The sequence below is a fragment of the Nerophis lumbriciformis genome, linkage group LG15, assembly GCF_033978685.3.
Source record: "Nerophis lumbriciformis linkage group LG15, RoL_Nlum_v2.1, whole genome shotgun sequence".
Classification (NCBI taxonomy): Eukaryota; Metazoa; Chordata; class Actinopteri; order Syngnathiformes; family Syngnathidae; genus Nerophis; species Nerophis lumbriciformis.
Window position 1 is genome coordinate 37,908,562 of NC_084562.2, and position 17,697 is coordinate 37,926,258.

General features: G+C 39.3%; 1 protein-coding gene across 9 annotated transcripts in view; it reads left to right on the forward strand.

The window, feature by feature from the left end:
- The window catches only part of ppfia1 (PTPRF interacting protein alpha 1), an 89,847-nt gene that overhangs the window by 31,744 nt on the left and 40,406 nt on the right, over positions 1–17,697 (forward strand). For all 9 annotated transcript variants that reach the window (XM_061975185.1, XM_061975186.1, XM_061975189.1 and 6 more), the window contains exons 5-11: positions 943–1,017; positions 3,245–3,346; positions 3,963–4,196; positions 6,122–6,268; positions 6,659–6,793; positions 9,029–9,112; positions 9,201–9,332. In XM_061975185.1, the coding sequence (XP_061831169.1) occupies positions 943–1,017; positions 3,245–3,346; positions 3,963–4,196; positions 6,122–6,268; positions 6,659–6,793; positions 9,029–9,112; positions 9,201–9,332 (909 nt within the window). The remainder of the gene's footprint in view (positions 1–942; positions 1,018–3,244; positions 3,347–3,962; positions 4,197–6,121; positions 6,269–6,658; positions 6,794–9,028; positions 9,113–9,200; positions 9,333–17,697) is intronic.

Genomic DNA, 17,697 nt, shown 5'->3' on the forward strand with positions numbered 1-17,697 from the left:
GTTTACATATTTGGCAAACCAAATTCCAACTTTCAGCGAAGGCAGATTATAGTATAGCCTGTGTTACCTTTTATAACAAGCAGCAACAATTGGAAAAATAGAGAAGAACAATATAATGTTTTTTTTTTATTTCTAGTAAGTATAAGACAGTTTGTTTTTAAATATACATAAAACATTTGTTTAGTCTTTTTAAAGAAAATACATTCATCATTGCCAATCAAAATGATCATGACGCCATATAATCTTGGGGGAAACACTGACATAGCTGAGTTTTTCAAGCAGTTGTCACTGACTGGTAGCTAAAAAGACCATTGCATTGCTATTGTGACTGATAATGCACATAAAGACAAGTGGCCATTAGCGAGGCAAGATTGGAACTGCACACACTATAAACCTTTAAAAAAAATCACTCATCTGCTCAAGCCCGATAGACGTGTGGCTTTTTTTCATCAGTTAAACAGCTACTGCGGTGATAATGTCCAAGTAGAAGCTGCTGCCATCACACAAGCTAGTCATGTTACCAGCACAGAGATAAAACACCTGAATCATTGATACAGTTGACAGCTGCGATATAAGAGATGCCGAAGACCTTCTGAAGCTGCATCCTTTAAGACAACCACCACAGTGTTGTGTGAGGAGAGAAGTCCCACAGGATGCTCTCATTGTGCCACTGAAGAACATGATTCAACAAAGAAAATTAGTTCAGCAGTTTATCAAGATCATGCTTAGGTCATTCATGCAAAGTAATTGTGTGACTTAGTTATATAACAAAAGTCATATATTTTGCCTTATTATTGTCTCCTTGTGAGCTGAGTGTATCGTCACACCCCTAATGTTTACTATGAATTATTAATGTGCTTAAAGTTCAAAATGATTGTGAAGAATAAAATACCTTCATAACTTTCAACTGTATGGTGAATATCTATTTTCTATGTCTTGTAGGTAAGGGAGAGACTGCGCGTTGCTTTGGAAAGATGCAGTGCTTTGGAGGAACAGCTTACAATGTCGCACAAAGAAGTGAGAGAAGTTTTGTTTTCTTTCAATACGATGTTCACATGGAAGGATATTTTGTTAAAATGTTTACACTCATTTATCAGTTCAATCAACCAATTTTTTAAATTATTTTTTTTAAATATTGCCTTTTCATCTTTAATGTGCACTGTATTCTGCATTCACAGATTTGTGACAATGTACAACATACAGTGGGGCAAAAAAGTATTTAGTCAGCCACCGATTGTGCAAGTTCTCCCACTTAAAATGATGACAGAGGTCTGTAATTTTCATCATAGGTACACTTCAACTGTGAGAGACAGAATGTGGAAAAAAATCCAGGAATTCACATTGTAGGAATTTTAAAGAATTTATTTGTAAATTATGGTGGAAAATAAGTATTTGGTCACTTCAAACAAGGAAGATCTCTGGCTCTCACAGACCTGTAACTTCTTCTTTAAGAAGCTCTTCTGTCCTCCACTTGTTACCTGTATTAATGGCACTTGTTTGAACTCGTTATCTGTATAAAAGACACCTGTCCACAGCCTCAAACAGTCAGACTCCAAACTCCCCTCTGGCCAAGACCAAAGAGCTGTCGAAGGACACCAGGAAAATAATTGTAGACCTGCACCAGACTGTGAAGAGTGAATCTACAATAGGCAAGCAGCTTGGTGTGAAAAATTCAACTGTGGGAGCAATTATCAGAAAATGGAAGACATACAAGACCACTCATAATCTCCCTCGATCTGGGGCTCCACGCAAGATCTCATCCCGTGGGGTCAAAATGATCATGAGAACGGTGAGCAAAAATCCCACAACCACACGGGGGGACCTGGTGAATGACCTGCAGAGAGCTGGGACCAAAGTAGCAAAGGTTACCATCAGTAACACACTACGCCGACAGGGAATCAAATCCTGCAGTGCCAGACGTGTCCCCTTGCTTAAGCTAGTGCATGTCCAGGCCCGTCTGAAGTTTACCAGAGAGCACATGGATGATACAACAGAGGATTGGGAGAATGTCATGTGGTCAGATGAAACCAAAATATAACTTTTTGGTATAAACTCAACTCGTCGTGTTTGGAGGAAGAAGAATACTGAGTTGCATCCCAAGAACACCATACCTACTGTGAAGCATGGGGGTGGAAACGTCATGCTTTGGGGCTGTTTTTCTGCTAAGGGGACATGCCGACTGATCCGTGTTAAGGAAAGAATGAATGGGGCCATGTATCGTGAGATTTTGAGCCAAAACCTCCTTCCATCAGTGAGAGCTTTGAAGATGAAACGTGGCTGGGTCTTCCAGCATGACAATGATCCCAAACACACCGCCCGGGCAACGAAGGAGTGGGTCCGTAAGAAGCATTTGAAAGTCCTGGAGTGGCCTAGCCAGTCTCCAGACCTCAACCCCATAGAAAATCTTTGGAGGGAGTTGAAAGTCTGTGTTGCTCGGCGACAGCACCAAAACATCACTGCTCTTGAGAAGCTCTGCATGGAGGGATGGGCCAAAATACCAGCTACTGTGTGTGCAAACCTGGTAAAGACCTATAGTAATCGTTTCACCTCTGTTATTGCCAACAAAGGTTATATTACAAAGTATTGAGTTTAATTTTTGTTATTGACCAAATACTTACTTTTCCACCATAATTTACAAATAAATTCTTTAAAAATCCTACAATGTGAATTCCTGGATTTTTTTTTCACATTCTGTCTCTCACAGTTGAAGTGCACCTATGATGAAAATTACAGAACTCTGTCATCATTTTAAGTGGAAGAACTTGCACAATTGGTGGCTGACTAAATACTTTTTTGCCCCACTGTATACCCTATGTCTGGATTGTGGAATATTGCTGTACTTTCATACTATTGTTTGCTTTATCCTGAATCTGAGAAACAAATTTGGTTACTGACGTTGCTCTTCTATATTTGTGTACATCCTTTTAAAGGACAGACAAGTCTTGAACCCTCCCTGTCTTTAATGGGATTAAAATTGACAAAACCCCCAGAGGATGTTGAACTGTCCTAGATTTTTGCTATGCTTCATGATGAAGCACTTAATGCTGCAGTCATCTTTTGTTCATGTATGCCCCAAACACAGTCTAAGCCCAGGGCGTACACCTTTGAGCTTGTAGCTGAAAAGAAAACAATTTTAAATAATAAATGTCAAATTATGAAAATGGATTTAGGTTATTCAGTGTTCATTGATTTCAAATAAATAACTTACTGTACGGTACTTACGTGTGAAAACCTATCTCTGTAGTTGGCTTACCTCAGGGAGCAGAGCTTCCATAAGAGAGGATTGGCAGATGGAACCAGTGAGGTCAACCACAACTCTGAAAATGCACCAAGCACTAATGGAAAGGTGAGGCTACTCATAGCATACGTGAAATAGCATATGGTTGAAATCCGAGATTGAAACAAAACCACATTTGATAGATAATGCCTGACCATCTGTTTTGTTAATTTGATTAAGTTGTTTTGTGTTATTACAGCACATGTGAGAAAACAATCATACGTGATACAGGTGTTTAGATGCAGCTAGGAATACTTCATTAATCCAACGAGTCTAAGATATGTTTTACAAAGAAATTAAGACCCATTTTCCTCAATCAAATACTGTGAAAAATGTATGACCTTAAATGCATTATATTCTGGATTTCTCTCTCTCTCTATCTCTCTTTCTCTTTCTATTTCTCTTTCTGTCTCTGTCTCTGTCTTTCTCTGTCTTTCTCTGTCTCTGCACGTGTTAAATATAGCTACCGTGAATATTCTGGACTGTTAGTATCCAGGGTTCAAATACTTATATTCCCCATTGTAGTTGAAAGCAGATGCAAAAATATGTATGAAGCAATTGTAGTAATCATTAAATACTTCTAATCAATTATTAGAATCGAATTGGATTGCAGTAAATTTATATATATATTTGTGTATATACATGTGTGTGTCTGTATAGATGTATATCATATTTTCACCTACAGCGATCATCAGATGGCTCTCTTAGTCAGGAGGATGAATTGGGCCTTGGTTTCGGCAAGGTTGGGGAACTCCAAGAGGTGGTGGACCGTCAGACAGCTGACCTGGGCCAGATGAAAGAACACATGGCTTCAATGGCATCCCGAATCAATGAGCTGGAGGAAGAGCTGGACACTGCCAGAAAAGACCTCATCAAGTCTGAAGACATGAATACACGACTACAAAGAGACCTAAGAGAAGTAAGAATAATAGGAACAGTGTTTATTTTGGACTTGATTAACTCCCAAAGTGGATGTTTATTTAGATTAACATATATTGTTACATTGGTTACACACTCATCACAGTAGACGAGATTTTAAAGGCCGACTGAAATGCGATTTTCTTATTTAAACGGGGATAGCAGGTCCATTCTATGTGTCATACTTGATCATTTCGCGATATTGCCATATTTTTGCTGAAACGAGTATCTGACTTTGTAACAGCATTTACTGTATAGGTAAAAAAAATAGGAAATGTATAATAGGTCCCCTTGAAGGTTATATGTTCTTGTAATTATCTGCCTTGAGTTTGCAGCTGTGAATTGCGCGAAAATAGCAGAGAAGTTAATACCACCCATTTTGACACTTGTTTTTTTATTATATACTATTATATAATATTATTTACTAGATATACAAGGACCCATACATTCTTGGAAAAATTAAATGACTAGGGTTAGAGAGATTGATATAGGTTATAGTTATTGTTAATTACTAAACAGTCTCATACTTGATCATTTCGCGATATTGCCATATTTTTTCTGAAAGGATTTAGTAGAGAACATCGACGATAAAGTTCGCAACTTTTGGTCACTGATAAAAAAGCCTTGCCTGTACCGGAAGTAGCAGACGAGTAGCGTGACGTCACATGTTGTGGAGCTCCTCACATCCGCACATTGTTTACAATCATGGCCACCAACAGCGAGAGCGATTCGGACCGAGAAAGCGACGATTTCCCCATTAATTTGAGCGAGGATGAAAGATTTGTGGATGTGGAAAGGGAGAGTGAAGGACTAAAGGGCAGTGGGAGCGATTCAGATAGGGAAGATGCTGTGAGAGGCGAGTGGGACCTGATATTCAGCTGGGAATGACTAAAACAGTAAATAAACACAAGACATATATATACTCTTTTAGCCACAACACAACCAGGCTTATATTTAAAATGCCACAATTTAATCCTGCATAACAAACCCCTCCCCCCTCCCGTCCATATAACCCGCCAATACAACTCAAACACCTGCACAACACACTCAATCCCACAGCCCAAAGTACCGTTCACCTCCCCAAAGTTCATACAGCACATATATTTCCCCAATTTAAAATTGCACTTTAGTAAACTACCGGCCGTATTGGCATGTGTTGCAATGTTAAGATTTCATCATTGATATATAAACTATCAGACTGCGTGGTCGGTAGTAGTGGGTTTCAGTAGGCCTTTAACATTCATTTCCAAGCAAGGGCGCATAGGATGGTAGAGTGGGGATGAAGCCAAAGGCCCCCGATAACTGGCCGGTGTTGTGTGTGTGTGGGGGGGGGGATTCCTGATAGCGCCTCTGCTTGTAGGAAACTTAATCTTACTAAGTATATGGCTGGACAAGTAAGCATTTTTATTAATTTGGCTGCATGGACCACAAAACAATACAGGTGCACTTTCAAGTCTCATAACTTTGCATGCATGACCTATGCATGAGCTTTTAACTAAATCTAACATTCTACAAGTTAAAATGAAGTAAATATAATTAAATAAGTCCTGTGCATCATTGATATTGCAGCTGTCAAATGAATCTATGATTTAGATGTATTATCTTATGTTTGGTTTGCTTGCAGTCAGGAGTAAGATTCTGTGTTACATTTTGGCATCCATGATTAACAGTTAAGCCTGTTTCTGCTTGGGCATACACATGCAACGTTGGCTGTGGAACTCAGTGGTACCTCGGTTTTTGTCAATAATCCATTCCAAAAGTTAAAGTTAAAGCTTAATGGTACGAAAACTGAATACAATTTTCTTATAACGCAACTTATAATTGATCACTTGCAGACACCCACAAGAATGAACAAAAACACATTTAATAGGGAATTATTATAGTTTTACCAGACATTTTTAACCAGACATTTTTGTGCTTGTGTAGTCATTGGCTCAGAAGGAGGATATGGAAGAGAGGATCACTACTCTAGAGAAGCGCTACCTGGCAGCTCAGCGGGAGGCTACCTCTGTTCACGACTTGAATGACAAGCTGGAGAATGAAGTAGCTAACAAAGAGTCCCTTTTTAGACAAGTAAGTTAGCTAAGGACACTCATGTATGCTGTAACACTTTAGTGAGTAGGCTTTGTTGGCCTACTTTTTATATAAAATTGTACTTTGTTGGCCTCACAAATTCTCAGAGGACACCGAATATGAATGTTGAAGTTGTTTTCAAAAACTGGAATCACTTGCTCTCCCAAATGAGCTATTGAAATACATTACTATTGTGCAAGCTATTGCACAATAATAATTTGCTGTTTTTATAAAAAGTAAATAACACTAATTATTAAATGTTTTGTTATTTCGACAGATTAATGTTTTTTTAATCCTTTTTTGGCTTGGTGGATTCAATATGTAGCTAGTAGCCAACATAACATCTAGCACTGAAGTGTCCTCGACGTTATCCTTTTTGTTCCTCTGCAGACTGAAGACCGTAACCGGCAGATGCAAGAGAAACTAGAGCTAGCTGAGCAAAAGCTGCAGCAGACTATCCGCAAAGCAGAGACGCTGCCTGAGGTGGAGGCTGAGCTGGCACAAAGGGTAGCTGCCCTCACGAAGGTATTAGCACCGGGTCATTTTCCAAGTAAAATTTTTTTCTCTAAGAGATGGCATACCAACTGTCTTTTGTTATTGTACATCTATGGTACATCTATGATGAAACAAACACCGGAATAAGTATGTATAACGAGGAACATCTTTTGGAACGTGACGGTGGAGCCACTATTTGTTATATTGGAGATATTTTTCTTGGCATTTTTTTTCTCCATTCATAGTTACCTGTACAAACATTTTTGCATACACGACTGGCATCTTATACGTTAACTAACTGCTTTGTGGCACGAGTATGTCGCGAGTATTAGTTAAAAAAAATGCTGTGTAAATGCTACAAAAAAATAATACTGTTATTTATGCTTAATAGTTTTAGTTTATAGACACACCAGCTGAGTGTTTGCGTTTAAAGTAAACCTATCATGCAAAACCAACTTTTCTTACCTATTTGTACCTGCTCTATATGTATTTGGGATCTGCATAAATCCTGAAAATGTTATAATCAAACAATGGAGGCGTTGGCGGATATTTGTAAAACAATCTTGCTTTACTTCATATTTTTTCCACAACGAGCCATTTGGAAATGTCACAACTTGTGTTTTTTGAACATGTGACTTCAGTGGCGGATATCTCCGTATATGGTAGAGGTTTTCCCAAAGTGCTTTGCACAAGTCCAACATTATAGTCAGTAAGTTCCTTATTTTTCTCTACCCTCTTGTTGTGGAGCAGACTGGCCCGTACATGCACATGCATCCTACACTTTTGCTTTTGCTATTACAAATTAGTGTATACCGGTAGTTGGAACTTATACCTGTCAGTAGACTCAATATGAAAGCGCGGAAACCTACAACATGACTAACGGGGAGAAGATGCAGTCAAAGTGGAAGCATGTAAATAAGACTGCCCACAACACGGCGTATCTTGAAAGGATGGTCAGAAAGCGGTTTGAGGATGGTCTGTAAAAAATATTTATGAAACATTTTGACCCAAAACAATCATAATATGACCCCTTTAAGGTGCTTGTGCGTAGCCGTCCTGTTGCCCTAAACATGAGTTCGGTTTTGCAAAATTTACATGTCACCGACCTTGCTTACTTTTTTAATTTTCATTTAAATGTTGCTACACTTTATAGAGTGTTTGGTCTATTTTTCATATTTGGTAACTCCACTTCTCGCTCTTGACTCGTCATTTGACTTGCCCTCACACATTTTCTGCAGTAGAGCCTGGCATTTACTTCCCAGAAGTTCCGGTGTGGGTTAGCAGTACAACAAAAATTAACTGCACATCAAAATTTTATTAAGTGATGTGTCGACGACAAAAAATATCTTTTGACACTTTGCTACTATTGATTATGTCGACTAATCGTTGCAACGCAAATACATATTTTATATTCAATAGTTTTACTCTTCCTGTCTCATTTCACTTTGTAATGCTGTTTTATGTGTGGTCTTCATGCTACCTTTTATCACTTCCTTCTCATACCCTTAGTGTGTTCCTTGTGGCTCCAAAGGCACTAAGACTCAAAAGGTAGACCAACATTTCGCAAAGTAGAAAGTGTTTCAAGTCCTCCTGGATCCAGGAATCTTATTTATTTTCTGTTACTTAATTTAACCAGGCCAGCATATTGTTTGTATTAAATAGCCCTAAAATGTCCTTATTTAAATTCTAAGTTTTAGTTACTTTATTTAAATGAAAAGTGCTTGGTTATGTGAGGTACCAGATGAAATGTTATTGTTATTCTTATTTAGCCTTAGCGCTAACCTTGACTTACTCTCTCTCGTCTGTAGTTGTGGGTATTTATGTACTTATGTGCTATGTAGCTGGTATCACTGCTTGTTTTCCTCAAACACAGCAACCCTGCTAACACAAACAGTCTGCCACCCTCTCAACTGAAATACAGGGAACTTAATTAATTAAGTTATAATTAAAAAAATGGTTGGTATTTCCTAAAATAGACAAGAAGATTTACTATGAAGTACATACATGATTGCCATCTCATATTACTGTTTGTTTTCGCTTTAGTTGTTGTAGTTTTGCTTTACATGGTTTCCCTAAGTTGGTGCCTTTATACTGCTTGTGAATGTTGTCCTGTAGACACATCTGCTAAAGTACTATAAATGGCTCCTTCCTTTATAAAATAGTGAAGCGTTGTCCATGCATCATTCTGATACAGAAAAGTCTATACAAGAGAGACCAAAACAGCTTTGAAAGAATTTATACACTTTTTTCTTCCTTTATGCTCAGGCAGAGGAACGTCATGGCAATGTGGAGGAAAGATTGAAGCAGTTAGAGGCCCAGTTGGAGGAGAAAAACCAGGAACTTCTCAGGGTGAGAAAGAGTTGGAAGGAATTGTCATATCCTTAACACTCAATCAACATTTGCACAACTTAATTAAGTGTCTTTATTTTTCTTTCAGGCGAGGCAGAGGGAGAAGATGAATGAGGAGCACAACAAGCGTCTCTCAGAAACAGTGGACAAGCTCCTGTCTGAGTCCAACGAAAGACTCCAGCTTCATCTCAAAGAGAGGATGTCTGCTCTGGAGGATAAGGTAGTTGTAATGGAACCTCCATAGATTAACATTTTGTTAAACCAACCCATTTCAGGGGACATTTTTTGTAATTATGGTTGCTCGTTTAAAAAACTTCTCAACTTGGGCTGAGAATCTCAGGTACCTTACGAAATGATGCAAATATTGTTGCAAAAAAAATACAGATCCACTGGCCGGATGTATTGTTAAATCGTATCGTCAGGTTAAATATCTTGATAGGTTGATATATACACACACTTACATGTGGGGATCTTTGGGCACATTGCGATTTGATTACGATTCAGGAGCTACGGTTCGATAAAAAATCGATTATTGATGGTTCTATAATTTATATATATTGATGCAGTTTTACATTTCTTTTCTTTTCACCAAATAAGCGTTTATCACTTGCAACTTTAAAAAACAGTACATTTGTAATAAGAAACAGTTAAATTATTTCACACCTTTACTAAATTAATGGAAATGGACCATAAGTGCCCTAAAATAAAGGAGCTAGTCAGATCTCTCGGTCAGGTGGCTCGCTGCAGTCAGCCACATTTTAGAACTGTCTGCATTACTTTATTTACAATAAATGAATCGATTATCGATTATTAACATTTACTAATCGATTTTATAATTGTCCATGTCCGAATTGCGATGCATCTAAAAATCGCTTATTTTCCCCACCTATAGTTGCATGGCTGGTGCCAACCACAATTTTGTTTATTTTTAAGCCTTCTAGATAGGGCAAGGGCAAAACTCGAACCTACAATTAATTGAACCATAATCTTTGAATTCGGCTAATGCCTGATTATCTATCTGTCCATTTTCTACTGCTTGTCCCTTATTCCACACTGAAATCATGTTATTCTTTAAGTATTTGTATTATTTTGTAACTACAAAGTAATTGAAAAAAACATGCACAAATGAACAATTAAGGAAGGGGTCCCCATACTACGGTTCGCGGGCCAGATCCACAAGCAAGCCCCCGGGACGTCCTATACACACACACACACACACACACACACACAACTAAATAGCCTGGCACCCTGCCAAATTCTTTTAACTCAATGTGGCCTCCGAGTCAAAAAGGTTTCTGGTCCCCTGAATTAAGTGAGTGAAAACACATCAGTGGTCAGACATTTGCGTCAGATGCGTCAGTAATGCTGTAGTCTCGCGAGAGAGAGCGTACGTGACGCGAAAAAAAATAAATAAATAACAGAATAAGTGGCACACTCAGCTGCCAAACAATAAAATAAAGAAAATAAAGCAAATAAAACTTAAATATCAAAATCTGGAGGCACTTGAAGGCTACATTGAAGAGTGCTACGATTGTCTCGTCATGGGAAAGCCAACGTCTAACGTCTAAAAGAAGCCGCCCGGAGGACTCACCTGGCCAAGTGTCACCGCCGGGTACAAACTTCACCGACATCCTGGATTCCATCGACAAGAGGCTGACTTGTTTAGATGGCCGCCTTGCACTTGTCAAGGTGCTCCACAAGGAATTCCAAGCCATCCGTGAGAGTTTGGAATTCGGACAACAGCAGATAATTTATCTCGCCAAGGAGAACGCCGCTCTTCGTGAGTCCGTAAAATCCCTCACTCACAGAGTGACGCAACTCACCCGGCCGGGACAACAGGAGCATGAAGGAGACGATGTTGGACCTTCAGGCGAGGAGCATGAGGGAAAATCTGGTCTTCGCGGGAATACCGGAAAAGACAGAGGAAGATCCCGAGGAAACCATCAAGTGCTTCATGGAAGACCAGCTCAAGCTTCCAGCGGACACCATCAGGAACATCACCTTCCATCGCGTCCACCGGCTTGGAGCCAAAAAGCCGGAGAACAGGAGGCCGAGACCCATCGTAGCCAAATTCGAACACTTCAAGCAGAAGGAGCGAGTGAGGAACCAGGGCCGAGAGCTGAGAGGATCCAACTTCAGCATCAACGACCAGTTTCCAAAGGAAATTCTCGACAGGCGCCGCCATCTGTTCCCGCTTCGCAAGAAGTTTATCACCGAAGGATGCCGTGCAGTCATCGCGGTGGATAAACTTTTCATCAACGGTCAACTTTACCATGATCCGGAAGCCACGCCAAGGCTGTATTATTAGCGTCTGAAACACGGTAAATGTTGTATTTTTTTTTTGTTATTTTCATTATGCTTCAATCCCTCTCTTCTCCCCCCCCCATTCACAGCTAATACATGCACAAGTATACAGTGTTGGGACTAACGCGTTGCAAAGTAACGTGTTACTGTAACACCGTTAATTTCGGCGGTAACTAGTACTCTAACGCGTTATTTTTTATATTCAGTAACTCAGTTATTGTTACTACATGATGCGTTACTGCGTTATTTTACGTTATTTTTTATGTAGTTTTGGCTAGAAACAGAAGATCTGAGTGTGTTTTATTGGAGCGCTGCGGTGGAAAAGAAGAGGTGTGCTTTCTGTGGGTGGGGGCGGGGGGTGAGGGGGGGCTCCCATACCGTAGTTGGAGACGTTCCTCCAGGGCTTATGTACTGGGGCTAACAACCTTCACTTTACCCGGAAGTGGGTCTTTACAGCTGAGGGTGAATGACGAGCCTGGCGGTTTGTTGCAACTTTGTGACTTTATTGGACGCAGCCATCCACCAAGCTAGAGCACCTGCACTCACTCACTGTCGCCGGTCCCTCACTTCTCTCGCCCACTCATTCGCTGACGTCACTCACCTCACATGCTGTCATATCTTAAAGGGCCACACACACACACACACACACACACACACACACACACACACACACACACATACGCTACTCTCATAACAACTAACATGACATCATGGTGAAGCCAGAAGTCGAGTGTCTTAACATTCTCACTACTTTTCTTTTGTCGAGCACAAAGTAAAGAAAATTTTAGTTAAATGTAAGTTGTGTCTTGGATCAAAGATCCTATCTACTTAAAGTTAAAGTGTAGCTATTTAAAATAGTTTTGTCAATTTGTTCTGGCCTGAAATAAATTGGCCCTTTGAGACCTATCTTTGTCTTTGTGTGTTGTATGCAGACCACATTGCTTAGCAGAGTTCAGTGATGCAAATGCATGTCAAGTTGATCAACAGATTGTATTATTCTCCAGTGCAATAACAGTTCTGAAATGAAGGCTAAAAGGGCCTTAATGGGAGCCTTAAAAAAAAAAGGGGAAAAAAGGAGTAACTAAATAGTTACTTTTCACAGTAACGCATTACTTTTTGGTGTAAGTAACTGAGTTAGTAACTGAGTTACTTTTGAAATAAAGTAACTCGTAACTAACTAGTTACTGGTTTTCAGTAACTAACCCAACACTGCAACTATACACACTCTGCATACCTATATATATGCATGATAGGCTTACATTTAGATACAGACATGCATTATTTACACATAAAGTACACACATACATCCAAATACTTAGTTACAGTCTAGTTTAGTATGTCCACTATACCGTTTGTCACTTGGATTGTGCGTGGGGTCGGGTCAAAGAAAAAAAAATTAAAAATTCTTAATCATTTGAAGAGCATGCAAGCAGACATTGCTTTACTACAAGAGACTCACCTCTCCAAGTCCGATACCTCAAAACTGCATTCATCGCAATACCCACACACATACTTTGCTAGTTACAACTCCAAACAGAGAGGCGTAGCCATTCTCATTAGTAGAAAGGTCAACTTTACATTCCATAACTCCATTACTGACATAGAGGGAAGATACATCATTATTAATATTTCTGTTGACAGGAGAAACTTCTGTATCGCCAACATTTATGGTCCAAATGTTGATGACCCCTCCTTTTTCCACACTTTTTTCTCTTCACTTTCTCCTCACTCAAACCACTGCTTGATTCTAGGAGGGAACCTCAACTTAGTATTTAATCCAAATATAGATCGGTCCAGAGTGACTGGGAGTCACCGTGAGTCTCAGTCAGTGGCAATACTTAAGCAATATATGAACGATTATGGTCTTTGCGATGCCTGGCGTTCTTATCACCGCACTCTTAAGGAATACACTTATTTTTCCCCAGTTCACCACTCATTCTCTCGCATTGATTACTTTTTAACTAGTAGCTCAATTTTATCTGACATCTCAAACATTCACATCCATCCTATCATCATCAGTGACCATGCACCTGTCTCACTTTCCCTCACTAACAAAACTCAGTGCACCTATAAAACAATGGAGACTTAATACATCATTACTAAAGGACCCAGACTTTCTAAACTATTTTGAGAAAGAATGGACAGATTTTTTAGATTTTAATGATCAACCAGAAATCACGGCGTGTGTTCTCTGGGAGACGGCGAAAGTAGTTATGCGAGGAAAGGTTATTTCTTATTCATCATACAAGAAAAATAAGGAACGTTTATTAGAGCAGGAACTTGAAAATGAAATAAAAATATTAGAAATAGCTCATGCTAACTCACAAAATGAACACACTCTGATCAAACTGAGAAAACTCAAATTAGATTTAAGAGAAATAATTGATAAGAAAATTCAATTCCTGCTCCAGAGGTTACGCTTAGAAAAATCTGAACATGACAATAAACCAAGCAAATATTTGGCTAACCAACTAAAATTAAACAAAGAAAAAAACTCTATACCATCCATTAAGGATTAAGCTGGGAACATTACGCACGTTCCTGAGGAAATTAACTCAATCTTTAGAGACTTTTACAGAAACTTGTATACCCCACAGAATGACCCATCTCTTTCAGACATTGAGACATTTCTCAATGGTATAGACTCACCTAAATTAAATACAAGGCAGGTATCAAATTTAGATCTTGCTATTTCTGTAGATTAACTTCACGATGCTCTTCAACAGATGCTAAACAATAAAGCACCAGGGTCTGATGGGTTTCCTGTGGAGTTCTACAAAACATTCTGGTCACTGCTAGCTCCGATATTTACAAAAATGGCTTTAGAGATCAAAGAAAACTCATTCCTTCCTCCAAATATGAACTCTGCCACGATCAGTCTCTTGCTAAACCTGATAAAGACCCAACACTTCCATCCAGTTACCGGCCAATCTCCCTGATTAATTCTGATCTTAAAATTATCTGCAATGTATTAGCTCAAAGATTAGAAAAAGTCACTCCATATATAGTACATCCTGATCAAACAGGTTTCATCAAAGAGAGACAATCATCAACAATGTTCGCCGTCTACTCAATGTGATAAACTATTCTGTTATTCATAATCTAAAAACAGCTGTTTTTTCATTAGATGCTGAAAAAGCATTTGATAGAGTGAATTGGAATTTTCTTCTAGCTACTCTACAGAAATTTGGATTTGGAGACTCATTTATAGAATGGATCAAGGTCCTATATAGTTTCCCCACAGCTTCGGTAAGAACGAACAGCCAAATCTCTCCAAGGTTTAATCTTATGAGGGGCACAAGGCAAGGGTGTCCACTTTCTCCGTCACTGTTTGCTATATTTATTGAACCTCTTGCAACCGCAATTCGACGGCATGCAAATATTAAAGGCATCTATACCGCAACCGTTCATCATAAAATAAGCCTTTATGCTGATGATGTTTTACTTTTCTTACAAAATCCACATTCTTCTCTTCAAGATACAATCTCACTTATCAATAAATTCAGTTCTATTTCAGATTACTCCATAAACTGGTCCAAATCTACTGTGATACCAATTAATTTTGACTTTCAGAGCACCTCATCGATTCCACTGCATAAAGGGAACATTAAATACCTGGGAATCAATATTTCCTCCACATTGTCAGATCTGAATCGCTTGAATTACTCCCCAATCTTAAAATCGATTGAGGATGATCTGGCACCTTGGAAAACACTGACAATCTCACTTATGGGAAGGGTTTCTACCGTGAAAATGATGGTCTTGCCTAGGGTTAATTATCTCTTTTCAATGATTCAACCAAACCTTCTCAAATCTGGTTTAAATCACTAGACTCACACATCAATCAGTTTCTTTGGAAGAGTAAACCAGCACGAATCAGCCTTAAAACTTTACAAAAACCCAAAGAATATGAGGATCTAGAACTCCCAAACTTTTCCTATTACTTACTTGCAAATAAACTACAATATATATTAAAATGGATCAATCCCACTTTATTAGATAGTTTATGGTTAGAGATTGAACAATCACTTAGCCAGGAGATCCCAATTTATAACTTGCCTTTAATTAGCCAAATTCTCCGAAAACACAACTGCTTTAAAAGTATTAATATACGCACTACCTTAACAGCTTGGTGGGAGTTTTTGAAAATAACTGGGTCCCCGCTCACTCCCTGCCAATGTACGCCTATTTGGAATAATCCTGATTTTCTTTTAAACAAGAAGCCATTGAACTTTCCAACATGGTATGATAAAGGCCTACTGAAATGCGATTTTCTTTTTCAAACGGGGATAGCAGGTCCATTCTATGTGTCATACTTGATCATTTCGCGATATTGCCATATTTTTGCTGAAAGGATTTAGTAGAGAACATCGACGATAAAGTTTGCAACTTTTGGTTGCTGATAAAAAAAGCCTTGCCTGTACCGGAAGTAGCAGACGATATGGGCGTGACGTCACAGGTTGTGGAGCTCCTCACATCTGCACATTGTTTACAATCATGGCCACCAGCAGCGAGAGCAATGCGGACCAAGAAAGCGACAATTTCCCCATTAATTTGAGCGAGGATGAAAGATTAGTGGATGAGGAAAGTGAGAGTGAAGGACTAGAGGGCAGTGGGAGTGATTCAGATAGGGAAGATGCTGTGAGAGGCGGGTGGGACCTGATATTCAGCTGGGAATGACTAAAACAGTAAATAAACACAAGACATATATATACTCTATTAGCCACAACACAACCAGGCTTACATTTAATATGTCACAAATTAATTCCGCATAACAAACACCTCCCCCCTCCCGTCCATATAACCCGCTAATGCAACTCAAATACCTGCACAACACACTCAATCCCACAGCCCAAAGTACCGTTCACCTCCCCAAAGTTCATACAGCACATATATTTCCCCAAAGTCCCCAAAGTTACGCACGTGACATGCACATAGTGGCATGCACATAGCGGCACGTACGGGCAAGCGATCAAATGTTTGGAAGCCGCAGCTGCATGTGTACTCACGGTACCGCGTCTGCGCATCCAACTCAAAGTCCTCCTGGAAAAAGTCTCTGTTGTCCCAGTTCTCCACTGGCCAATGGTAAAGCTTGACTGTCATCTTCCGGGAATGTAAACAATGAAACACCGGCTGTGCTATCCGGCACAACAGTCAGGGGTTGCATTCTACGGCGGGGGTGCGTTATCCGGCACAACAACTGGCCGCGATACACCGCTTCCCACCTACAGCTTTCTTCTTTGCTGTCTCCATTGTTCATTGAACAAATTGCAAAAGATTCACCAACACAGATGTCCAGAATACTGTGGAATTTTGCGATGAAAACAGACGACTTAATAGCTGGCCACCATGCTGTCCCAAAATGTCCTCTACAATCCGTGATGTCACGCGCAGGCGTCATCATACCGAGACGTTTTCAGCAGGATATTTCACGCAAAATTTAAAATTGCACTTTAGTAAGCTAACCCGGCCGTATTGGCATGTGTTGCAATGTTAAGATTTCATCATTGATATATAAACTATCAGACTGCGTGGTCGGTAGTAGTGGGTTTCAGTAGGCCTTTAAGGGAGTCAGATGCCTTGGGGATATTATCAATGCAAACAGTTTTATCTCTTTTAAAAGTTTAATAACACAATATGCAATCAATCCAATAAATTCCTAGAATATATACAAATCAAATCTGTAATCAGCGCAAGATTCAACAAAACAACATGGGAAAGTAATCCTACGACCGTTAAATTCTTCAAAACATCTGCCCCCAAAGCTTTATCCAAATTATATGCTCTCTTATCAAAAATGGATAACACAATAAGTATTCCATCTTCCAAATGGCACTCAGACGTATCCACAAGCTGTGACCCAGAATTCTGGAAACAAATATGCCTCAATACTTCTCGTTTGATCAAGAATCCGAATTTACGACTGATTCAGCTCAAATTACTTTACAGAATACATTACACCGGTCTAAGAATGTATAAAATGGGTTTAGCTGACTCTAACATTTGTGTACACTGCTCAGATAATAAGGTAGATAACTACTTACATTCAATGTGGTTCTGTGCTCCCGTGAGTAACTTTTGGCTTGGAGTGTGCGAGAACCTATCATTAGCGTTAGAGATTCCTATTCCCATCTCCCCCGCACTCTGCCTTTTGGGTGATCTCTCCGCAACTGATCTTGATATAAACAAAACATACCTCCTTATAAATGCATTAGGCATCGCCAAGAAAACTAATCTCATGAATTGGAAATCAAAAAATAATTTATGTATAAACCTTTACA